This window comes from Dermacentor albipictus, chromosome 4, assembly GCF_038994185.2.
Source record: "Dermacentor albipictus isolate Rhodes 1998 colony chromosome 4, USDA_Dalb.pri_finalv2, whole genome shotgun sequence".
NCBI classification, from domain to species: Eukaryota; Metazoa; Arthropoda; class Arachnida; order Ixodida; family Ixodidae; genus Dermacentor; species Dermacentor albipictus.
The window spans coordinates 144000064-144022918 of record NC_091824.1 but is presented as its reverse complement, the minus strand read 5'-3'; the positions used below and the strand labels follow the sequence as shown (position 1 = coordinate 144022918).

The 22855-nt window shown below is 45.1% G+C and overlaps 1 protein-coding gene across 4 annotated transcripts in view; it reads left to right on the top strand.

Annotated features, from left to right (window-relative positions):
* LOC139059379 (DC-STAMP domain-containing protein 2) overlaps positions 1-22855 on the top strand; it is a 106393-nt gene that overhangs the window by 61553 nt on the left and 21985 nt on the right. For all 4 annotated transcript variants that reach the window (XM_070537702.1, XM_070537703.1, XM_070537701.1 and 1 more), the window contains one exon: positions 22230-22329. In XM_070537702.1, the coding sequence (XP_070393803.1) occupies positions 22230-22329 (100 nt within the window). The remainder of the gene's footprint in view (positions 1-22229; positions 22330-22855) is intronic.

Genomic DNA, 22855 nt, shown 5'->3' with positions numbered 1-22855 from the left:
CAGGGAATATTTTCGGCGATCACGATATCAACCACTCAGCTGTTGTGAGTCCAGCTGCTTGCGATGACATGATGACATTGCGAAAGTGAGAGCAAGCGATTTGTCACTTGCTTTCAACAGGAGATTGTGATCACACTGGAAGCATAGCGCGGTAAGGACGATCGACAAAGACAAGACAGGACAAGCGCTTGCCCTGTCTAGTCTTTGTCGATCGTCCTTACCGCGCTATGCTTCCGGTATAACTGTGTATTACCAACCATCCCAAGCCTGTACTATTCTGATTGTGAATTCCCTGCTGCATGCGGTGTAATAATATTTTTCTTCACATGTTCACAAGAGCCTCTTTTACAGATCGCAATGTTTTATTACTATGCTAAAAAGCGTTTGCTGGTCCCTTTATTAGGTGTTGGAAAGTGTTATTTCTGGACAAGCTTTCAAACAGAACAGTAAGTAATGTACGGACAATGTTTTCGAGTATATGAAATTAAATAACAGGCAAGTGAGTCAACTCTTGTTGCAACTGTTCGAACAATAAAGAAAGAAAGGATACCTTCGCTGGACATTCGGTTGTCATTCTGCAAGGTGATACAAATGTGCTGTAAATTTTAGCGTCAGGTTCAACCGGCTTCAGTTTAGAGGTCAATTATAGTAGCTACCGAAATAGACAAACAATTTGCGGTGATTCTCTTGTTTACTCTGTCCTCTCTGCTATCCTCCCTTCCTATCCTTATACTGCGGTATATTTGGCAGGTTTCTTTCTCCGTATTTTGTTGCCTTTTCTTTTTGAGAGCGTTGACCAATGTTTTGCCTTCACCTGATTGCGGGGAATATTTATTATGCAAAACTCACTTGTTTTGTCCAGACTTGTGGTCGGGGGCATCTTGAAATAAGTAAATAAATAAATAAATAAATAAATAAATAAATAAATAAATAAATAAATAAATAAATAAATAAATAGGCTTAAGGGCTGCGCAAAAGACCCATGTCTTGCGCTCCGGCCGATCCCATACAAGAAGAATAACAGCCCCGCAGCCTTTTCTGTTTTTGTTTACATTCAATGCCTGTAAACAAGAGCGCAAACTCCTCCCGCGCACGCCGCGGGTGTTTGACCTCGGGCGTCACCTGCTGTCGTGTCACTTCGTCCTAGCCGGCGGCGCTTGATTTCCGGCGTTCCAGAGTCGTTTCTCTCTCTCTCTCTCTGTCTCTCTCCATTCGGGTGTGTGTTCAGCGAGTCGTAGCGGGCCATCGCCTGCGATGCAAACTGTATTCCTTTGTATACGTTCGCTTGTACGTCATTGCAAGGGGTCACGGCCCGAAGCTCGAGGGGCACCTTTGAGGACGACGGTGGTGACGCATTCACGTGAGCTAGCATGGGCGCTAGCTCACGGCTGAAACCCTATAGCATGCAATGACCCCGCTCTGTCTGCTTCCTCACGCGCGGCCCACCCGAAGCCCCCCTTGCCCCCGTCGTGTGATTTTGCTGCCCGGACAGGCAGGGTCCTCTTGCGACCGGGCACGTTACATCGGCTGGTTGGTTCGCAGCGAACGCGAGGCTGCAGCGCTACACGGACAAGCGGCCACGCACAAACGAACGCCCACACACAAAGGCGTAAAATAACGACGTACGAATACACAGCAGTGGTCCTAGTGCTGCGCATTATCCTGCTTCCTTTGCTCACGTTATTTTCTCGCATTTTCCCTCATTTTCCTTTATGCAGCTGCCGTTGCAAAAGAACCGCGTCGCACGAAGGAAAATAACGATTCTTGTAGCGTTTCTCTATGCGACTGTGCAATGAGCAGCCGTATTCTATTTTTAAATTATCTGACGGAAGTTACTCTTTGTTTCTGTATTGTTTGCACGCACGACAGAAACGTCTCCGATTGTGGACAAGAAGCCGGAGTCGTATATAAATGTACGTTAAAGGAGACGCTGACGCCGTGTAAACGACGCTGGCTGCAACTTCTCACCTCTCCGCTACGTCGACTCGGGAAATTCCAGACGCGATGCGAGAAAGAAAGAACACAGCGAACTGCAGTACGTGTTCACTTTGCACATGGACAGGCAGGAACAGATTCTTACATAAATTGCCAGTGTCCCCTGATGCGGGGTTACTGTCTGGGAATGTACAGAGCGGCTGGCCGAATGCATCCGGTGTTGTGGGGCTCGGGAAAGAATGAGTCATGGAGTCCATTCGGAAATGCTCCTGAAATCTATACGCGCAATTACGACGCCAATCCAACAGCCTTCTTTCTTCGGAGTATCCGGGCAGTTGGCGCTCATATCAAATGCCTGATAAATTTCAAAAATATATAATCTCATTCGAGTAAAAGCCGGACAATGAGGCACATATCTTTTTCTCCATCTGGATCGCAGCTACAACGAAGCAGTTTAATGGCGCGATTGCCTACACAGCGTCAGCGCGCTCAGCTGGCTTCCGGGTTTACGATGTATGCCAAGTTTGCTGTGACATCAGGTGACGTAATCACAACGAATCAGGACGAAGGAACGGGTTTCTACAACTAAGTGGGGCGGCCCTGTGTTAACTGGAGGCGAGAATCCGATATATCCTCACCAAACTGCCACCGAACTTTTTCTGCGGAAGTCTGTGAATGCTGCAGACTTAGTCGCTACTGCTGAGCCTGAATATATCCACGGAACAAAAGCCAAAAATATATTGTAGACAAGAGATTCCGCTCTTAGCGAAACGTCTTGAAAATACCTAATGTTTTTGGAATGATTGTCTCGGATTTAATTAATTAAAAATGGAGTATTCGAGGATTTGCTGAACAGGCTTCGTAACAGTCGAAAACACCAAAATTATTGTAAGAATCACCGATAGAATGATTAAAAGTTTATGTTAATAACTTTCTAATTAATGATTAATGTCAGCCAGTACACAAAGCATAACAAGTTGCTAGAAACTTTGTGTATTGCACCAGTTATGGGTCTGAATATCTGCCCTGGAAAGCGGTTCCGGCTCACTTTCCCGTGCGGCGTGTTTCCACTGTGCGGTAACTTATTAATTTAAAAATAAATGCATTTCGATGCAGGTTAATGCGTTCCTGCGCGTGTGTAATGATCAACAGCCGTTGAAAAGCGCACGTCAGGGGATCCAGCGTTTCGACAAGGAAACTTGCCTTAGTCAGGGCAGCAACGTCAACAGTACAACGTTAGTTGTTGCCCTGACGCAGACAAGCTCCCTTGTCGAAATGTTGGATCCATGTAGTACGTGCTTTGTTCAATGAATGTTGGTGACTTCATTTCCATCTTCCCGTGAGTCTCTGTGTGTGAACCTCTGCCTGTAAATAACTCGATAACTTAGGCGGATGCAGAATCCCGAGTTATCACCAGGAAGGAGATCTCGAAGGTACAAGAACAGTATGTGATTGGAAGGCACAGGTTCAAAAGAGAAAGTGAAAAAAAAGTGTAAATATAATTGGCTCGTGAAATGCCTTCCACTTCAGTTTGGTGGACACATCCCTCACTGAGAAAGAATAACGCACCGCACCTAGAAAATGCCCCAAAATAGGAAATGCAGATTTTGTACGTTCAATGCCGGACGGCAGTTGATAATGACACGTCATTGCCATCCGCCATTATCAGCAGAGGCACAAATTCCAAACCGAAAGAACGTGTGGCCAACAAGGCACCGTCCACTCGTCATGAATACACCGGCTATCGTAAAGAAATATCAACGAAGCGAATACGAAATAGTTGCGGAAACACGATGAAAAGGGTCAAGTGACCTGGACTACAAGACGTCGAAATGAGAGAGATCTGAGAAAAGCAGGTCTTACTTTAGACACCTAAACGAGTTTATAGGACGCGAAATATCAGTGACAAAGAAATGCAGAAGCGATGAGGTGTACCGGGAACAAGTTCTCGGGGTAGAGTCTGTCAAAACTGAGGCAGAAAAAAAAAAAACTGCTGGTGGTAAGAGGTTGAGCTTCGACGCAGCTGTGCATATCAAGAAACTGGAAAAGCGATTGGACGACCAGCATACGCCTGAGGACAGGAGCACGTTGCATAGCAGAGAAGGAAGCAAAATGGAAATTTGAAATGGTGAAAGTGAGAGCCCACGAACAATTTCGCTAGGATCGCAAAAAGTCTAAAGAGTGAGAGTGATAGATAGATAAAGAGATAGATAGATAGAGAAATAAAAAATATGCACGGAATCACAAAGGACCAGGCAACGGCAGCGACAGAAGTTAATTTGCGGCGTATTCTCTGCTTTGTGCAGTCTACAAGGTGGACACCATCGGAACGTGGCAGAAAAGTGCGAAGTCCTGGAGAGTGCCATATTTTGCAGCCGCCAAAGTAGAGGCCGAATTAACGCAGCTTTTCGTTCGTAAAAGAACCGTGGTTGGCAGGTCGTCTTCGCTAATAGTATCGTTACGGGCAGAAAACAAGCAGTATACTTGCGCAATTTCTTACTGTGGTTAATCGCTCTGCGGCCGCGTGGAAGGTGGAGAGCCGCTAATGCAAGACCCACTAAAGTTTCTCGTCGTCATCAACGGCGATCGGCTTCATCGCGGAAGCGACGCGTACGTGATGGCTTGCGATAGGCTAACTGCCATAAAATGGGCCATTGCTTTTTCTTACAGCTCTAGCTTCGTGATACTGATCTAGCTTCGTGAACGCGGGACCAGGGCTGATATAATGCAACGATTCCTTTCTTTCAATTCTATTCTATTTCGATCATTCACCGCTAACAGCCAGCGGTGAATGATCGGAATGATCGGATCATCGGAATGATCGTAGCCAGCGGTTATTCTGGTGATAACATAGGCGAAGCGCCCTTCGCAACAACAACAACAACAACAACAACAACAACAACAACAACAACAACAACAACAACAACAACAACAACAACAACAACAACAACAACAACAACAACAACAACAACAACAACAACAACAACAACAACAACAACAACAACAACAACAACAACAACAACAACAACAACAACAACAACAACAACAACAACAACAACGACAACAACAACGACAACGACAACGACAACGACAACGACAACGACAACGACGACGACGACGACGACGACGACGACGACGACGACGACGACGACGACGACGACGACGACGACGACGACGACGACGACGACGACGACGACGACGACGACGACGGCGACGGCGACGGCGGCGACGGCGACGGCGGCGGCGGCGGCGGCGGCGGCGGCGGCGGCGGCGGCGGCGGCGGCGGCGACGACGACGACGACGACGACGACAGAACTTGTTGGAATAGAATTGTTACACTATATCCGCCAGCCGATTTTTAGTTTGCACATCACGCGTGTGTTAAATGCAAACAGAACACGGGCACAGACGCTGCTAAACTTTTTGAATTGCTTATGGCTCCATTAAGATGCGCTGTCTCATAGGCTGTGCACTAGAAAAGATGTTGGAAAGCGATTCAAACTCTAATTGAAGTCAATGAAAGAGTCTTATAGGCGAGTTGGGGCTGAGTAGTTATCATCGTCATCATCGTCGTCGTCGTCGTCATCATCATATTTATCATTATCTCATCATCACAATATTAATCACCATCGTCACCACTGCCATCATCACAATCATGATCATCACCATAATTATTATCATCATCGTAGTAGTCAACATCAGTGTAATGGTTTCTCATCATAATCAATCATCATCAGTTCTGTCACACTTTTAGACTGAACTTTTATCTTCGGGATCAATCCACGAAAGAGGCTAGAAACAGAGATTAGAAACAAACATACCCGATGCAGAAAAGTGGCGGTAACTCTCAAAAGAAAACATTTTCTTCGAAAATAGAAAAAAAAATCACTTACATAGTGTTATTGACAAAACATGACGCTAAATGAACTCCATATTCATAGCTATATATGGAACAGAGCAACCGAACCCGTATTATCGAAATGAATGATGCGAGAGTGGTTCGTAAGCCTATGCATCGGTTCATTGTTGTATACTGAACATAGCGAAGGCGGTAAGCCAGTGACGATGACTTTCTCACTAAACTTTGCGAATTCTATTTCGTGTCGCACGACATCGATATACGTATTGTTTACTGAGCGGTCATGTGCAGAGATTAAGACACTCGCTTCCTGATACTCCATTTTACTTTTACATAAGCACAAAAATTTGGTGTCGGACCGAATGAAATGTACGTTAGAACGCTAGCGCTAAGGTTCTGCGGATGATTAAAAGATTGGAAGAAAGAACCTAAACTTATATAAATACAGACGCAAAGTTATATAACAGACACAGTGATGCACGCGGAGTAAGGATTAAGCGCAATACAAAAAGAAAAGTTACAAGTTCATAGAATTGAAACGCAGGAGCAGCGTCAGTACTTTTATACTAAGTCAACCGTAATAGTGGTAAAAATGGCGCGCTGCTTGTAGCGCTACAATAAACCTTGTAGCACGCATATATATATATATATATATATATATATATATATATATATATATATATATATATATATATATATATATATATATATTTACGTCTATAAACGAATTTCTTCTCTTTCTTTCTTTTTCCTACAAAGCTATTCTCGGTTTTATAGCGTTCCTCACTCCCGCGAGGCACCGCTATGTGCTTCTTACGGCAGCAGATACTCGTCCTAGTTACGATTCTATTGATTTTTTTTTCCATTAGAGTTCCTCAGCCAATAGGCGCTGGCCAGGGCTAAGCAACAACGCTCAACTCATCTCGAAAATTAATACATGCCCGACCTGAGCTATGCACTCGCTCCTCCTGTCTCGAGTAAATTCGTAAGTAAATGACTCAATGCTACGGCCTTCCCCATCTATCTCCAACGGCGTTCCCGTCCTTTGGTTATCCGTTTTGGGAAGGCTCCGATAAGAGCGCTGCTAAGAGTGATTGAAACCGCATAAGGCTGAAATATAAGAGATAAAGATTAATGCCTCCCTCGCGCAATTTCTGCCTCGATCTCGACAGAACCGGGAAGTGTAGAAGTGAAAAAACATCGTGCAGACTGGGGCGTAAATCTTGTGCTGCTACGCGATACAGCGGCCCACTCGTGAGCAACGTCTACACACGGCAGGCTTAAAGCTCGCGATACCGGTCTTATCCAAAACGCGTTACCTTTTGTTCTCGTTGCGGTGCTAAAAATGGAAGAGGCATTATCGACGTTCCTAAGAGGGAGAAATCGTCGCCTTAATTGATTTTAACTGTTGTCTGATATTACTGACTTTTTTATCCTGCGCTGCTATCCCGCGCACGCTTCTACACTGCTCGTCACAAGGCATTAGAGCCCATAAATCCTGTAATCACTGAACGAGGGGGTTGGTTGAATAATCGAGTCATGCAGTTAAAGGCGACCCGGCTGTCGAATACCTCTGCTAAAAGGTCCTCTTTATTTTTTTCTTATTTCTGCTACGTTTAAACTTCTCCCCGGTGTCACTTCTCGTAGTTAAGCAACTGCCCCAAACTGGTGTAATAGTTTCACTGCGCAAAACGAATGATAAGAAAATTTCGTTCCCCTAAATTGAAGATACGACACTTCACTCTTGGTTTTCATAACTGCTCAGAACAAAGACAATAAATTTAATTTTGGAAGTGCCCAACAGTTGTTCTATAGGATTTGCTTCTCCATTACGATGATCAGTATATATATATTGTAAGGACGAAGATAGCACAAGCGTTACTGCGGCCGCATGGTTCCTGAAGTGAGAAAAACAAAGCCCACAGGGTCGGTGCCGCTGTTCTTGCTCACGCTGGCGCTTGGATAAAATTGCTCGGCTGCTTTGTGCGCTGGACCCGACGTGACTGCGATTCTCGCTAATAGTCAATAAACCTCGTAGCGCGCATATATATATATATATATATATATATATATATATATATATATATATATAATATCCTGGAGGCTTACGAAAAGGGTTCTGCTGAAATTGAGGACGACGCAACGAGCTATGGAAAGAAGAATGATGGGTGTAACGTTAAGGGATAAGAAAAGAGCAGATTGGGTGAGGCAACAAACGCGGGTAAACGACATCTTAGTTGAAATCAAGAAAAAGAAATGGGCATAGGCCGGACATGTAATGAGGAGGGAAGGTAACCGATGGTCACTAAGGGTTACGGACTGGATTCCAAGGGAAGGGAAGCGTAGCAGGGGGCGGCAGAAAGTTAGGTGGGCGGATGACATTAAGACGTTTGCAGGGACAACATGGCCACAATTAGTACATGACCGGGGTAGTTGGAGAAGTATGGGAGAGGCCTTTGCCCTGCAGTGGGCGTAACTAGGCTGATGATATATATATATATATATATATATATATATATATATATATATATATATATATATATATATATATATATATATATATATATATATATATATATATATATATATATATATATATATATATATATATATATATATATATATTTACGTCTATAAACGAATTCGTTCTCTTTCTTTCTTTTTCCTACAAAGCTATTCTCGGCAATAGCTTTGTAGGAAAAAGAAAGAAAGAAAAGGAATTCGTTTATAGACGTAAATGCCTCGTATAACGTTGTGCATATACAGAAGCATATGCTCGCTGTATGGCGTTGTACATATAGCTCTGACAAGGTGACAGAGTCGACGGTTTGAGCGTGCTGAATTTAATTACGCACGCACTATACACTGCCTGTTCGTCGTGATCACCACAGGCATTCGTGCAGCTTTTCTTTTAGTTACAAAAAAAGAACTGTGGCTGCTCATGCGCGCCATTTCAAGAGCTTGCTGATTTACTTACACTGCAGCCCTGCGTGTGCTGTGTGGGCATCCTCCCGCTCGTCGATCACATTCCCGATACGGTGGTTCAGTAGTTTGAGTGCCTGCACTCTGCGGGTCATTTTGCGATTTGTCCGTGGCGACTCCTTTCGATCGCTCGTTTCTGCAATCCCGTTCGCGGGACTGTACAGACAGCCGAGTCCATCTAGCTTTACTGTCCGTCTGCACAATTTACATTTAGAAAGACGCCGATACATAACGCGTTTGGGTGAGTGCAGCTTTCAAAGTGGTTAACGCGCGTACATTCACTGTGGCCACCGTAAGCTCAACCTGGACATGTACGCGAGCGCATGAGACGCAGAGATACGTCTTTTTCGCTAAACGCTAAATAAAACCACTTATTTCAAAGCTTACGATTATTTCTACTTTCACTCCTATGTCCCCTCTTGCCTCTAAGCTGTAGCGTGCCATTTCAACTTCGGCCGTTTGACTAATAGCGACCATTATCTTATCCCTAAACGTATTGCCTTTTACGGACTTTACGTAATGCAGGATTTTCAGAGCCGTGTACGACATTAGCGATGATGGTAGCGATATTTTGTGAGGCTTTGTGCAGTCGCAATGCGTCGGAAATGTTCTTGTTGCGGGGGTGTTCTTATCGAAGGAAAAAGAAAGGGAACTGCACGATTATGTGCAATGATGCTCTATAGTCAGGGTGTCTACCAAGTTGACATTTCCAAATTCCCTGAGCTTTCCAGATTTCCCTGTGTGCCTTTGTCGAATTCCCTGAGTGACACAGAACTTTCTTTTTATCTCAAAACGGGCTGACACCATGTCATCCGACGTTGTCACTCTCTAGTAAGCATGTAAAAAAACAGCTTAATACAGTTTGAATAGTAAACAGTAGTGTTTATTTTATTAAAAAAAGAAAACAGAAGGGAGGGTTAAGTAAAATGCACAGCGAATAAGATATCATAGAAAAAAATGGTAAAGCCCATTGCAAATCGAGTCGGAACATTTTCAAATATGAATAAAAAGAGATGAATGCAGAAGCAAATGTTTCCGAATGGGATCTATATTTATTTATTTATTTATTATTACCCTCAGGGGCAAATACACTAAAGAAGGGAGTGGGCTAGAGTAAATGAGGAAAAGAAACAAGTATAAGGAGTTAGTACGAAGGCTTCTGGTTATACAGTTTTAGCTAGAGTTTACAACGTCATGATAAATTGGTAGTGAACAACAACAACGACGACGACGACGACAGCAACGACAGCGTCTATCGAAATCTTTGGTTATCGTAAATGGATACGGCTTCACCGGAAAGGTCGTTCCATTCCGTGGATGACCGAAGAAAAAATGACTGCAAAAAAGTTGTACTGTGCCATGATTCAATACCAACTTTATAACGGTGGTCGATTCGAGGCGATACATATTGTGGCGGAAAAATAAAATCGTTGGGGAGTGTTGAATGATGGTATAATTTATGAAAAAGAACTGAACGTGTGATTTTATGTCGAGAAATAAGTGCAAGGTTGGTTTTCATAGCAGACACACTTGCAGTTCTGTTGTAATTACGTAAGATGAAACGAACTGAATTGTTTTGCACGAGTGCTAATGAATTGATTAGTTTTTCAACGGCAGGATCCCGAACAGTACATGCATATTCAAGTTTCGGACGCGTAAGGGTAGTATAAAGAAGCATTTTTAGAGATGAAGGGGCGGTTAAAAAGTACGGCGTAAGGAGCCAATCGTGCGGTTAGCATCGCGGGTTACGTAGTCGGTATGAACATTCCAAGATAAATTAGCAGAGATATGCACGCCTAGGTATTTGTAAGGGTGAACTAATTCTAAGGGAACATTATTTAGGTAATATGTATACATCCTGCTAGTTATTCGGCATACATGCATCAATTTACATTTGCCAATGTTTAGTTCCATTAGCCGGTGTTCGTACCAGTTAGTTCCACTAATTAGATCAGTCTGGAGGTGGTTAGCATCCTCTGCATTAGTTATTTCACGAAAGATAACACAATCATCAGCAAGTAAGTGAATTTTAGATGATAGTAAGGAAGGGAGGTCGTTATTATAAGTGAGAAACCAAAGAGGCCCGAGTGCTGAACCTGTGCTACACCGGAAATTACGCTTCGAAATTTATAACCGTTTGCGGTTACAAATTGAGAGCGATTAGATAGGAAGCATTCAATCCACTTCAGGATGTTAGTGTCAAGGTTCAGCGGACTTAGTTTATAAAGTTTATGACAGACCTTATCAAATGCTTTAGTGAAGTCTAAAAAATGCAATCTGCAAATGACGAGCGATCGAGAATACGATGCAGATTGTGCGTAAAGACTGCAAGCTGATTTTCACATGAAAATGTTTTTCTGAACTCATGCTGAGCTGGTGTGAAAAATGCAGTAGATTCCAGGAAGTTAATGAGATGTTTGAAAATTATGTGTTCCAGCAATTTACAGCAAGTTCTTGAGAGTGAGATGGGGCAAAATGCAGTTGTTAAATTTCTGTTGCCTGATTTATGCAGTGGAACCACCTTCCCGACTTTCCATTGGCTAGGTTGAGTAAATGTACCCAGTGATTGCTGGAAGTTTTGTTCATATAACAGAACTAACGGGCGTAGGTATTTTGAAGAAATATTGAGTTAATAGAGTCGTAACCAGGCGATGAGTGTTGGTTCAGGGAATCAATTAGTTTCGAAACGCCAGCCGTTCACTGGAGGTATAACTACATAATCGTACTGGCGAGTAGAGGTAGGCGCTCATTGCAGGGGACAGACAAATTTTGCACAAATGCGTCATTAAAGCTGAAGCGCACTGTTCGTTAGGTATAAGGACGCCAGTGGGTCTTCCAGAGTTAGGTACTGATCACGCAAGGGGTTGATTGCACTCCAAAACCTTTTAACGTTAGTCTTTATCATTGATGGAAGTACATTAGATAGAAAGTTAGATTTAGCGTTTGTTAGTGCGGTTACGTACGTGTCAAATGCGGACGTACAAGCGGACCAGCGTGTGTTAGTTGGCTAGTGTTTAGCGGAGCAACATAGGCGTTCTTTGAGGATACATAGGCGCTTAAAGTAGGCATTGTACCAAGCAGCACCAGAATTGGAGGTAATGATGCGGGGTGGAATGTAGTTTTCAGTTGGTTCCTGAACTTTAGCGGCGAACTTGTCCAAATTGTGCTGAAGCGAACGATTCTCAAAATTTGGTAGGGAAATGTCGAGAAATGCAGTTAATTTGTTATTTATGGCGGTAAAGTTAGGGTTTTTGTAAATATTCATAGTTTTTCTGATTTTATTTGGTTTGGGGATTAAAGTGTTAATTGAAAATGCAAATAGGCAGTGATCGCTTATACCAAGCAAGTGTGTAATCTCCGAGATTGTTTCAGGGTGGGATCTCAAAACCAGGTCAAGAGTGCTTGCGGCATTAGAAGCTACACGTGTAGGTTGTGTTACTAGTTGTGGCAATGAAAAAACTGAGCACAAGCCTCAAAATTCCTTAGCTTGTGCCGAAAAGGGAGATAGCACACGCCTATGATGAATCTTTTGTGACCAAGAGTTACGGAAACCCAGACAGCCTCTAGATGGTCGCTCGTACAAACAAGAGGAAACGGAATGTCATTTGAAATTGCCGAAAGGACGCCACCTCCTCTGCGCGCAGTACGATCGCAGCGATAAACACGACATTGCGCAGCACCGTGAAACACTTCTGTGTCAGTGACATGAGCAGGAAACCATGTTCCAGTAAGCGCAATGATTTTTGCAGAACATGTGTCAATTGCAGACGATAAATAATCGTATTTGTTGGAGGTGCTCCTGAAGTTAGAATATGAAACTGAAATTCGAGGAAATGAATTAAATGAACCACTGCCCCTCGCGCTTTCCTAGATCGGAGGACGTGGCGGAACAGGATATTCACGTGCCACGTTATCACTAGGTTGCTTAAGTTCTTCAATTTCATCTGAATTGGCGTTGTACATGTATGATTTTTGGTTCAGGATTAACTTATCCTATCTCAATTTGAAAAGTTAAGAAAAGGCTTGGCTCTTACCGAATGCCATCAGTTTTCCTTCGCGCTGTTCGTGCATAGCAACGGAAAAATCCTCACTTAGATGAATGTTCTTATGCCTCAATTGGCTGCGCAGAGCTACAGTAGTTTCTCTTTGGTTTTGAAGTTTGCTAACTTCACTATAACAGGATGGGATTTATTAGGCGTATACGAACGTAGGTGGTGCGCAGGTTGGATTGCGTCTGCAGGAAATGTGTCGATAATACTATTAATTAATGTGGTTATATTCAATTGTGTTTGTTGCCATGTCTATTTTTTATCAGGGAGACCATTGAAAATTAAATTGTCGCGGCGCGACCATTCTTCCAATTGATTTAATTGAGGTTCAAAAAGATTATTCCGAGTGCTAACTTCTTCATCTGTTTTCGTTATGCTGGAAACCTTAAGGCTGACATTATCAACGTTTTGCGACTTTTCTTCTAGTGCGTCTAGTCTTTTCATAATACAAGAAACTTTTGATTCAAGTGATCTTTGTCTGCATATTATGGCCCTAACATCAGCAGTAATCTCGGCCTAACACTTTGACGTTTGTAAGGAACGCGTATGCATGACCTTTATGAGCTCGAGGATTATGCTCATCTGCTCAGAGGGGTCATTTGGCAAGGACTCAATGTCAAGCGGAGATTTAGAGCGGGTGTTAGGGCTAGGGTTCAATTCAACGTCCCCCGAGTACAACAAAAGAAACGCAATAGAAAAACTTTCACAAGCGGTTTCACAGAAATCTCTTGGGCACGGGAGCGTACAAAGAAAAGGAAGCACAAACCTGCCAAGTGAAAACATAGTGGTTGAGAGCCCTGCGAATGGTACTGCATGCTCCCGTGCCCACTGAAGGCGGACGGGACAGGTGGGCTTCTTATATAGCTGGCAGCAAGCGATGTCATAGATGGGCATGAGGGGGAGCCAGGGGTGATTTGCGCAGATACAGTCACATCGATGAAAGGCGCAGCATCCAAGGTGCAAACGGGCATGACCGGCTGGAAATGCTGAGCATCGGAGGCAATTATGCCGTGCGTTAAGGTTGATAACTAAGCAACCCCGGAGACAAGTAGCACCTGCGAAGTGAAAACATAGCGGTTGAGAGCTATGCCAACGGTACTGCTTATTGGTATCTGCCCCGAACGTTTTACAAGTGAGATTTTCTCTCAGCAGCTGGAAAGTCAACCTCAACTGTCCTGACATACTCTCATACCGCACACAACGCCTCATTGTTGGGTTTCACTACTTTAAAGAGTTTATTTTGGTTCGGGTGAAGGACACCTGCATCTCGGCGTCAGCCAACACTTTTCTTGAGCTCAAGCTTCTTCAAAGAGGCAGCGGCTTCTTTCCCGTTTATTCCTCAATGCGTCGGTCCTTTCTGTTCTCGCCCTCCGTCCGCCGCGCCACCCCACAGACCATTTGAACCATCCTCTTGGTCAGTTGTACAGTCAACGTCCGCTTTTTTGGACTCCCTAGGGGCCGCGATAACGTCCCCAAAAATGTGTGCATGTCTTTTACTGCCCTTAAGGGTTGAAATCGCCACAGGAACGGCCCAAAAAGCTCTGAAGGCCTGCCTGTACACTTATTAGGCATATCGGTGTGACAGGAGATGGCGGGTGCATGCGTGTATAATTAAGGAATATATACCGTATCTCGGGACAATTACATCTTCCCACGCTTGTTAAGCGTCACCGCAATACTTCGCGTATGCTTCACCGCGTAACATAACTGTTTTGAGACAAAACTAACTTTCGGAAGCCGGTATTATGCAACGCGCCGTGCTTTCCTAGCTTCGAAGCCAATCTAGAAGATTACAAAGGCGGAGTCGGTGCCATCGCTGACAGCGACGAATTTTTTCAATGAAAAACACGGCGCCGAACGGCAAGAAGCTTATTAGCGAACGTGGAAGCAGCTCGGCCGAGCGTTGCCGCGGTGCTGGCTACGTCTGCCAGCGGATCTGCATGCGAGAGCGTAGTCGTAGAGCCATGGTAGTGGCTTTGATTATTGCCTTTTCGCACCTGCGGTCACGGCAAAAAGTCTATAAAATCGGGGTGCCGAAGGGTTCTTTCGTCCGAAATTTCAGGCGTTGTTATACATTGACTTTATGGGGTACGTGGTGGTATCCCAAAGCCGTCCGCATGGTCGGGCATGTTCCGAAAATCGGGCGTCTGGAAAATTGGTCGTTGAATGTAGACTGGCAACTCCTCCAGACTACGACACGGCATCAAAGACAACTCGTTACGATTCCTCTATGTTACTCGAGCCAGCGTTAGGGCGACATTCGTTCCTTTTCAATAAAATTGCAGCTAATTTTCGCTGGTAGATAAAAAAAATTCCCTGAGTTTTCCATGAGCATTTCCAGACTATTGAAAATCCCTGAGAATTCCAGATTTTCCCGTTTGGTAGACATCCTGCGTATAGTCGACACAGTAGCCCATTTGAAGTCTTGACGCAGTAGCACTGCCGTTGTGTAAAAGTTGTAGCGGGGCCCGTGCGGCTCTTGTGCGATATATTTAGGGTGAGGCCAAGGACCTAAAATAATGCCGCTTGAGGATGGCCTGGCGTCGATGTATTTCCAGAGAAGCTAAATGATCCGACGGTCCTGTCGGTGTTCTGGACAGGCTTAAAATATTTTCGGTAGCGCCTATATAACTTGTGTTTCGATCCTTTAGCAGATAATTACGTGCGGCCATCTATTCTTCTCGCGCGGGAAAGAAACACCCCCGTCCCTCTTCTTACTTTTTCTTTAATTGCCTGCCATCCAAGTCAATCTATACAGGATATGTCCGCACGCTCGCATGCGCCTACTGCAGTATATATGGCTCGTCACTTAGCGCTACACAAATGTGTGCAGGACGCGCTTTGCGGCGAGTGCCACACTGCAGAAGACTGCGAGCGCGCACATAAACCTCATTGGTAGGCCACTGTCGCCGCGGTAACGATAAAGAAGGCGCCGGAAAGACACTTGAAAGCGCTGTCGTTCAAGCTGATCGGACAGATCGTGTCACCGGACGACGTTCTGCTCTATAGTATAGGCAGGGCGTATCCGCACGGAATACCAGTGGAAGAGGAAGGCGTGGCTTACAGAAAGGACGAAGCTATTGTGCACCTTGTAACTTCTTTTTAATATAGTGCGGTATTGTAATTGTTCTTGTGTGAGAAAGCATTCAGACAATACAATAAGAATACAATCTAAGGTATGAATCTCACGTAGCGTTCGCAGGCAGGTTCTCTCTCTTGCCTACAGATACTCTTGTGCCGTTGCGCCGGCTGCTAACTATACGCGTTACGCGATTAAATCTTGCACGCACTTCGCCGGGAATCTCTCACGTCACATTCAATACGACCAGGCGTCTAACGCCTGGTATTAGTTTGCGTTCGTCAGCCATATCGCAGTGGTATAGCGCAGAGAGGCCAGGCGCCGCCTGCTCTTTCTTTTTCGTCTTCCCGACCCTCTTTTCGTAATGGCTACGCGAGCCAATGGTCGCCCGGTCTAATGACTGCAGCGCGATTATCACGCACGATCGGGAAGCGTCTTGCTGACCTCCGCCTGCCCGGCTGCACTCTGTGTGGGCCGCTCTGGGGGAGTCCCTCTCCGAATCTGAAAGAACTCTCGCCTGTTCCGCGCTAACGGGAACTGACAGGGCGACGCCCCACACACTCCCTCCTGAGTTTTGCCAACGCCAGCACTGTATACGCGGAACGTTTTCGTGCGAGAGCAGGCTTTAGAATTTAATTTGACGGCGATGCTTCAAGTTCAATCGCTGCTCGCTTAGTTTCGTCACTTGTTCGAGTTCGTAGGGCTGCACACGTTGCTCTATATTTGTTCTGTCTCTATGCCACGTGTTGGTGTTCTTTTAAAAAAAGCTTTTTTTTTCTTTTTCGAAAAGCGTGCGTCTACGACAGGTTCGAAAGTTGAAGCAGTGCTCCTATTTTTTTTCTCTATATATACCTCTGTTCTATTTACGGTGGAATTTCGTCGTCCACTGCCAGAAAAATAGTTTCTGTGTAAGGTTATTTCGCTTGTCATATGATATTTGAGGAATTCATCGCTTCCCACTCCTATGTACTACGCTTGCAATAAACAGTTGGTATGCCGGTATGTTTGGAATGGAGTTCCACATACAGAAACCAGATTCTCCGCCCTTCAGTGCCTGAGATGCTTCTGCAACTCCAAAGTTTATTCATTTTCCTGTATCAGTTTACTGGTTGCTCCTTCCCTTTGGTTTCAAGAAAAAAGAAATGAAAAAAAAAACAGCACGAAGATGAGACGCAATTGTGCTACCCCAAACGAAGCTGTTGTTTTCCCTGTCTGGAACCTCCAGCGAAAAGCGATATTGAGTGCGTCGCTGGGATTGTTTTTCGCTTCAACTGCCCATCCACCGCCAGCACCAGTCATAACAACCGCGTCAGTTGTACTGAGAGTGCAGACGTGCGTTTTATTTGAAGCGGTATACGCAAGGTAAAAAAGAAAAAGAAAAGATGTTATTGAATATATAGTGTTTTTTACATCCTTAGCTGAAACAAACACTACGGCCACCGTAAAGCTAGGGGGCTTTATAAGTGTCGTCTTTACATTTTGTCATCCATATGCTTTTAATGCGCTCAGCACCCTTTAGGAGCTAACTGCAATTTCTTGTGACTATCCAGCTGTTTTCCTGGCTCGATCCCGAAGATAGTGTGGTCCAACACGGCGGTAAGAACCGCACAGTGGCACCGGTGGTAAAGGGAGCGTTCTCGTACTCTCTTCGCTCGTGATAGCAAGCATTATTTGATGCTGTCGTTGAGACGCGGCGCTTTTACTTGCAGGCACCGCACGGTATTTCGAAACCGTACGCGGGAGCTGTTCGGTAATTCGAAATATACAGAGAGAATGAAGCTTGACTTCATCCTCAAGATCACTCACTGTATATTCCGAAGTACAGGACGGCTCCCACATACGCGGCTAAGGCACGGTGGTAACGGGAGCGCCAACCATAACACATTATGCGCACTATGTATTTGTGGCACTATGTTGCGCAACGTGTTGCCACAAGCAACCACTTTCCAAAGCATGCTAAACACACACGCACGCACACGCACACGCACATCGGTGACGTGGACTTGCGGATTCACATGTTTGGTGATAGGCATGGTTGGGCTTGCCGTTTCCCAAATGCTCTAGTTGGGTTGCTGCATAGGGGCGCACGCTTTTGTAACTAGTGGGACAGCACCAGCGATGCGTAATAAAACAAGCCAGGCGCATCATCGGAGACACGCTACGCGTAAATGCGGGCTCGGTTTATCGCGCCGCTCTTATATTTTGAGTGGATGTTGCAGGCTATAGGAGCCCTGGAGCATTGGCACGCAGATATAAGCGTTATGTCCAAGAACGACAGTGACCGCGGCAGACATGCGAATTGCGGCTGAAGCTGAGGTTTGCATGATTCATCAGCAATAAAGAAAATAAGGACATGACAGAAACGCGACTTATGGTGCGGCTATTTCAAGCACTCGTTGAAGCGAAGCGTCCGCGATGCAAATGTGGGCTTTAAGCCGGCGCGCCTTGCGATATATTTTATGGCAAGTGAACGAAACTTGCGCTTAGGTTATTGCCGTCGTTCTTGGAATGAGAACTATGACCTCATTGACAATAGGTGTTTAAAGCATGCAGTCTCTCGCACAATTTACAGTGTGACGGTGCGGCTGGAACTTAGGCTTTCTCGCTGACATTTGCGTCTTATTTTCATAGTTAATGATTAGTACGCTCACCCACTTCGGGTTTGTACAGCTTTGTGACGGTGGCACCAGGCCGACAGGTCAGTTTATTACCTGTTTAGGTTAGGCGTATCAGTGACGGTAGAACGTTAGAAAGAATGCGGGAGCAGTTCCGGCGTGCAGCGGTTAATCGTGTTCACTGAAAACGCTAACACTATCAGCCGAATACATCAAGAGCTCTTTTCTCCGTAAGGTTTCTCGTGTGGAGGAAATCTCCCACCGTAAAACTTCAGGCTGGGGCGGCTTTCACATCTCCCGTCACTGACCCTGGGGCTCAGTATACGTGAAGAACCCGTAAGCTGGCCAAAATATTCGGCTGACGCTCGCCATATGTGGCGGATCTTCTCGCGAACTAGGGCTACACGAGAGAAAATAATATCGGCTGCTAAAATACGAACTCAAAATAGTTGTTGGGCGTGTTGTCTCATGTGCGATTTCTCTTAGCCACTGCTTCACTTCTTGGTTGAAGAGGGGCTCCGTGACTACATTAAAATGCCTATATACGCCGCAGGGCAAGACTTTAAGCGAAGGGACCACGAGACCATGCTGGTGCAATCTGCCGATCTCTCAGAATGGGTCGCGCCATTACGAGGAACACGCGCCCAACTTAACTGTCTTCTTCGTTAACGTCGGCTCTTCGCTTTCGTGTCTGCGCGTTTCATGGTTCATGGTTTCATGGTTTGGGCGTTCCGCTGGTTTCATGGTTGTGCGACCACGCATTCGACTCGCTCAGCTGTCCGCTTTGTTGCGTCATAGCCTGCCCTGGTGGAAAACGAGCGCCTTTGCCCAGTTGGGCTTACCAAGGGTGCCAATAGATTGAATTTCTTTGTTCTTTTATTTCGCATTCTTCTTTTCTTTTCTCACGCAGATGACGCCTATTCGTATTGCGAAAGTCTTCACTATATGTATGTGCTTGCAGTCGGATAGAGAGCTGTAGAGAACAAGAGACATACGCTTCCGGCCACTCAGTTGAGTCAGGGCTGAAAACACTATTAAGAAAGCAAGGCGCGTCATTGTGCTTGCGCACAGCTACACTAGGTAGGCGACTGAAGGAAGCAAGGATTGTGTGCTCTTCGTGTAAGAGCAGATATCAACCGTGACTGTAGCTTTTTAGCCTGCGTTCAACTCTGCAGGTATGCATAACGAAAATAGGAAGGGATGTGTGCTTAAAAGTGAAAAAAAGAAAGAAGAAAATGATTAGTCAGACTTAGGTCAACTTGTTCGGCTAAGCAAAGCGCCTTCTGTGTGTACCGGTAAGTCTCCGAGTAACTACCTAACGAGCCGAGGGATCCAACTCTATATGGTACACTTAACAACGCGGTTGGTTACGCTGTCATGCTCTCGGCCATCTGCACGAAGCTTGCTTGCTTGTTCTCTATTTGAAACCGTCGTGTTTGTTTCTGTCTGCTCCTGTCACTCTTACTACTACGCTTCGACGACCAACATTGCGCGAAGGAACGCTAATGAGAAGTGCTCTGTGCACGGAACTTTACTACTCGCTTTGCCTTGTGTGGATCTCGAGGAACGTTTTCTTTATTTCTTTTTGATTCTTTAAGACTAGACTATGTTCCTTTTTTTTTGTGTCAACACCACAGCATGCCTCAACGCATCCCGGCTGTGACATGGTCATTTGCTTGAATGGTTGGACACCTTGTTAAAGACTTAAATGGCCGGGTTCGTGATTTTTACCCTTCGCCCAAACCAGGCTGGTGCTATGCACTCGTGATCATCAAACACGCCACACACGGGGTGTCCTGCGTAACTTGAGCCAAACTTTAAATAGGTAACATTAAAAACTAACAGTAACATAAGGTAACATGAAACTTTAAATAGGTAACGTTGTTTGCTGTAGCTTGTAGATACTCAGATTATTTCTTGCATTCGGCCTAATTAGACAATTAGCTTTAAATAATTAATCAACTTCTCAAATATTATAATTAGATTAGATATGTCAATGACAAGATTGTAGACCAACATGAAAATCTCCCGATACAGCTTTCTGTTGCTCAATACGTGCTACATAAAAGCGTTTTGCCGAGCGTGAAAGAAGCCCGCAAATGCACGCAATATTGCCGCGCGACTGGCAGCCCGAAGCACTTTACGTGCATTTGCGGGCTTCTTTCACGCTCGAAAAAACACTTTTATGTAGCACGTATCGAGCAACAGAAAGCTGTATCGGGAGATTTTCATGTTGGTCTACAATCTTGTCATTGACATATCTCGTCTAATTATAATATTTGAGAAGTTGATTAATTATTTAAGCCTAATTATCTGATTAGGTGCAATGCAAGAAATAATCTGACTATCTTCAAGCGACGGCAAACAACGTTACCTTGGTTCGGTCCAGCTACGTCGTTTCGCATATTTTTAAAGTTTGGCTCAAGTTACGGGCGACACCCTGTATATGGCTCACCGGCGTCTTGAGAACCAGTATTTGCGCGATCTACAGACGGTTCAACTTGTTTATGCCTCTGAATTGTGCCTTCCTCTTTATGTTGGCAAGGGCAAAGTCAATCTTGTCTGGTACCATAATTAGCCACAGCCACCGCAGAGCGAACTTATCGAATGTACCTGAGACTATCCATATATGCCCCAATCCTGCACCACTAGGAAGTGTAACCTGCTGTAGAAGGTCGTGACTTCTCCGTAATTAGCATGGCGAACATTGGTGGGTATTTTTGTGGGATACTGATTTACGAAGTGGTGACATTTAAACGAGTTGGACGTTGGTTCATTTGGCAACAACATCCGACACCGAAGCCGACCAAACGCATATCTTACGCTTGATCTGCGTTTATTGCCTGCTTCGTATCGCTCATAGTGGCCACTTCGTAAATCAGTATTTTATGCGAAGCATATTACGAGGGCTCAACCCAGCTCCTCAGGCGCGGCGGTGACCATGAAATCACGTGACACCGTGACGTCACGACAGAGGAGAAGTGGCTTTGGCTCAACTCTTGCAAGACGGGCTGGGTGGGAATCGAACCAGGGTCTCCGGAGTGTGGGACGGAGACGCTACCACTGAGCCACGAGTACAACGCTTCAAAGCGGTACAAAAGCGCCTCTAGTGAATGCGGTGTTGCCTTAGAAACGCGCTGTTTCTAAGGCGTGCGTCTCTTGCTCAGGCGCACATTTCGTTGCCGCGCCGAACGCTGCTTTGCTCGACGCTCACCGCGTCCAATGCGGGGCGCGTAGTCGCTGCCCTGTAGCCCATTGTCTTACACCCCTTGGCGGGTCGACGGGAACGCTGTCGCGTTCCACTCTTGAAGGCGAAGAAGTAATGCATGAGTTGTTTCTTCGTCTAGCCGAACCAAATATAGCCAAGCAACAGCAGTTCACCAGGCTAAACAGTGGTTCAACAACTAAAATAAAGGCTAGTATGCTTCGCATCCTGGGCTTAACCTTACCTAAGCCACAGCCATTTTTATTGTAAATAAATAAATACTGATTTACGAAGTGGTGACATTTAAACGAGTTGGACGTTGGTTCATTTGGCAACAACATCCGACACCGAAGCCGACCAAACGCATATCTTACGCTTGATCTGCGTTTATTGCCTGCTTCGTATCGCTCATAGTGGCGTTGACGAGATAACCTTGCTTGCAGTGCTATTCTGAAGTTACAAAATTGGCGCCGGAATTTTGCTTTTCGCTTTTCAATACTTTCAGGGCGACGCAGTACCGCTACCGGTACCTGCATGAGGACGACTTCGACAATTACTACATCACCTGGTTGGTAGAAGCCATCGACAAGCGCCGGGCGCGTAAGGTGGGTCTTGAGTGCTGCAAGGTTATGTAGCTTAATTATCACAATACGATCGTGGTTTGGGTTGTAAACCTAGTGAAAATTTGGCTGAAGGAAACAGGTGGCGCTTCGGCCGTTATGGTGAACTGTGTTGAAGTTATCACTATCGAGGGGGAACTTGTATGGAGCAACACCGCTCGAACACTTCTCGCTATTTTTATTTTCCGACTGTGTCCACGAAATAGCGAAACCTTGCCGTCGCCTCACACCAAGCGCAGTAATATTCTACTAGGCTTAGCCGTAGCTTCATGAGAAACTAAACGCAATAAATGTGCTCCGACTTTTAGCAGGGCAATAATGCTGTTTCGTTGCTTTTTTTATTATGCAACTTAGCTTCGCGAAACTATAGCGATACAGTTACAGCTGACTTGAACATTTGGGCTCCATGTTTAGTGGCAGGGTAGAAGTGTGTTTATTACAGCGTGGTTTTTATACTCGGAATGTAAGGAAAGGGACTTTGTTACTGCCTGCTGAATATCTCCATTTAAAC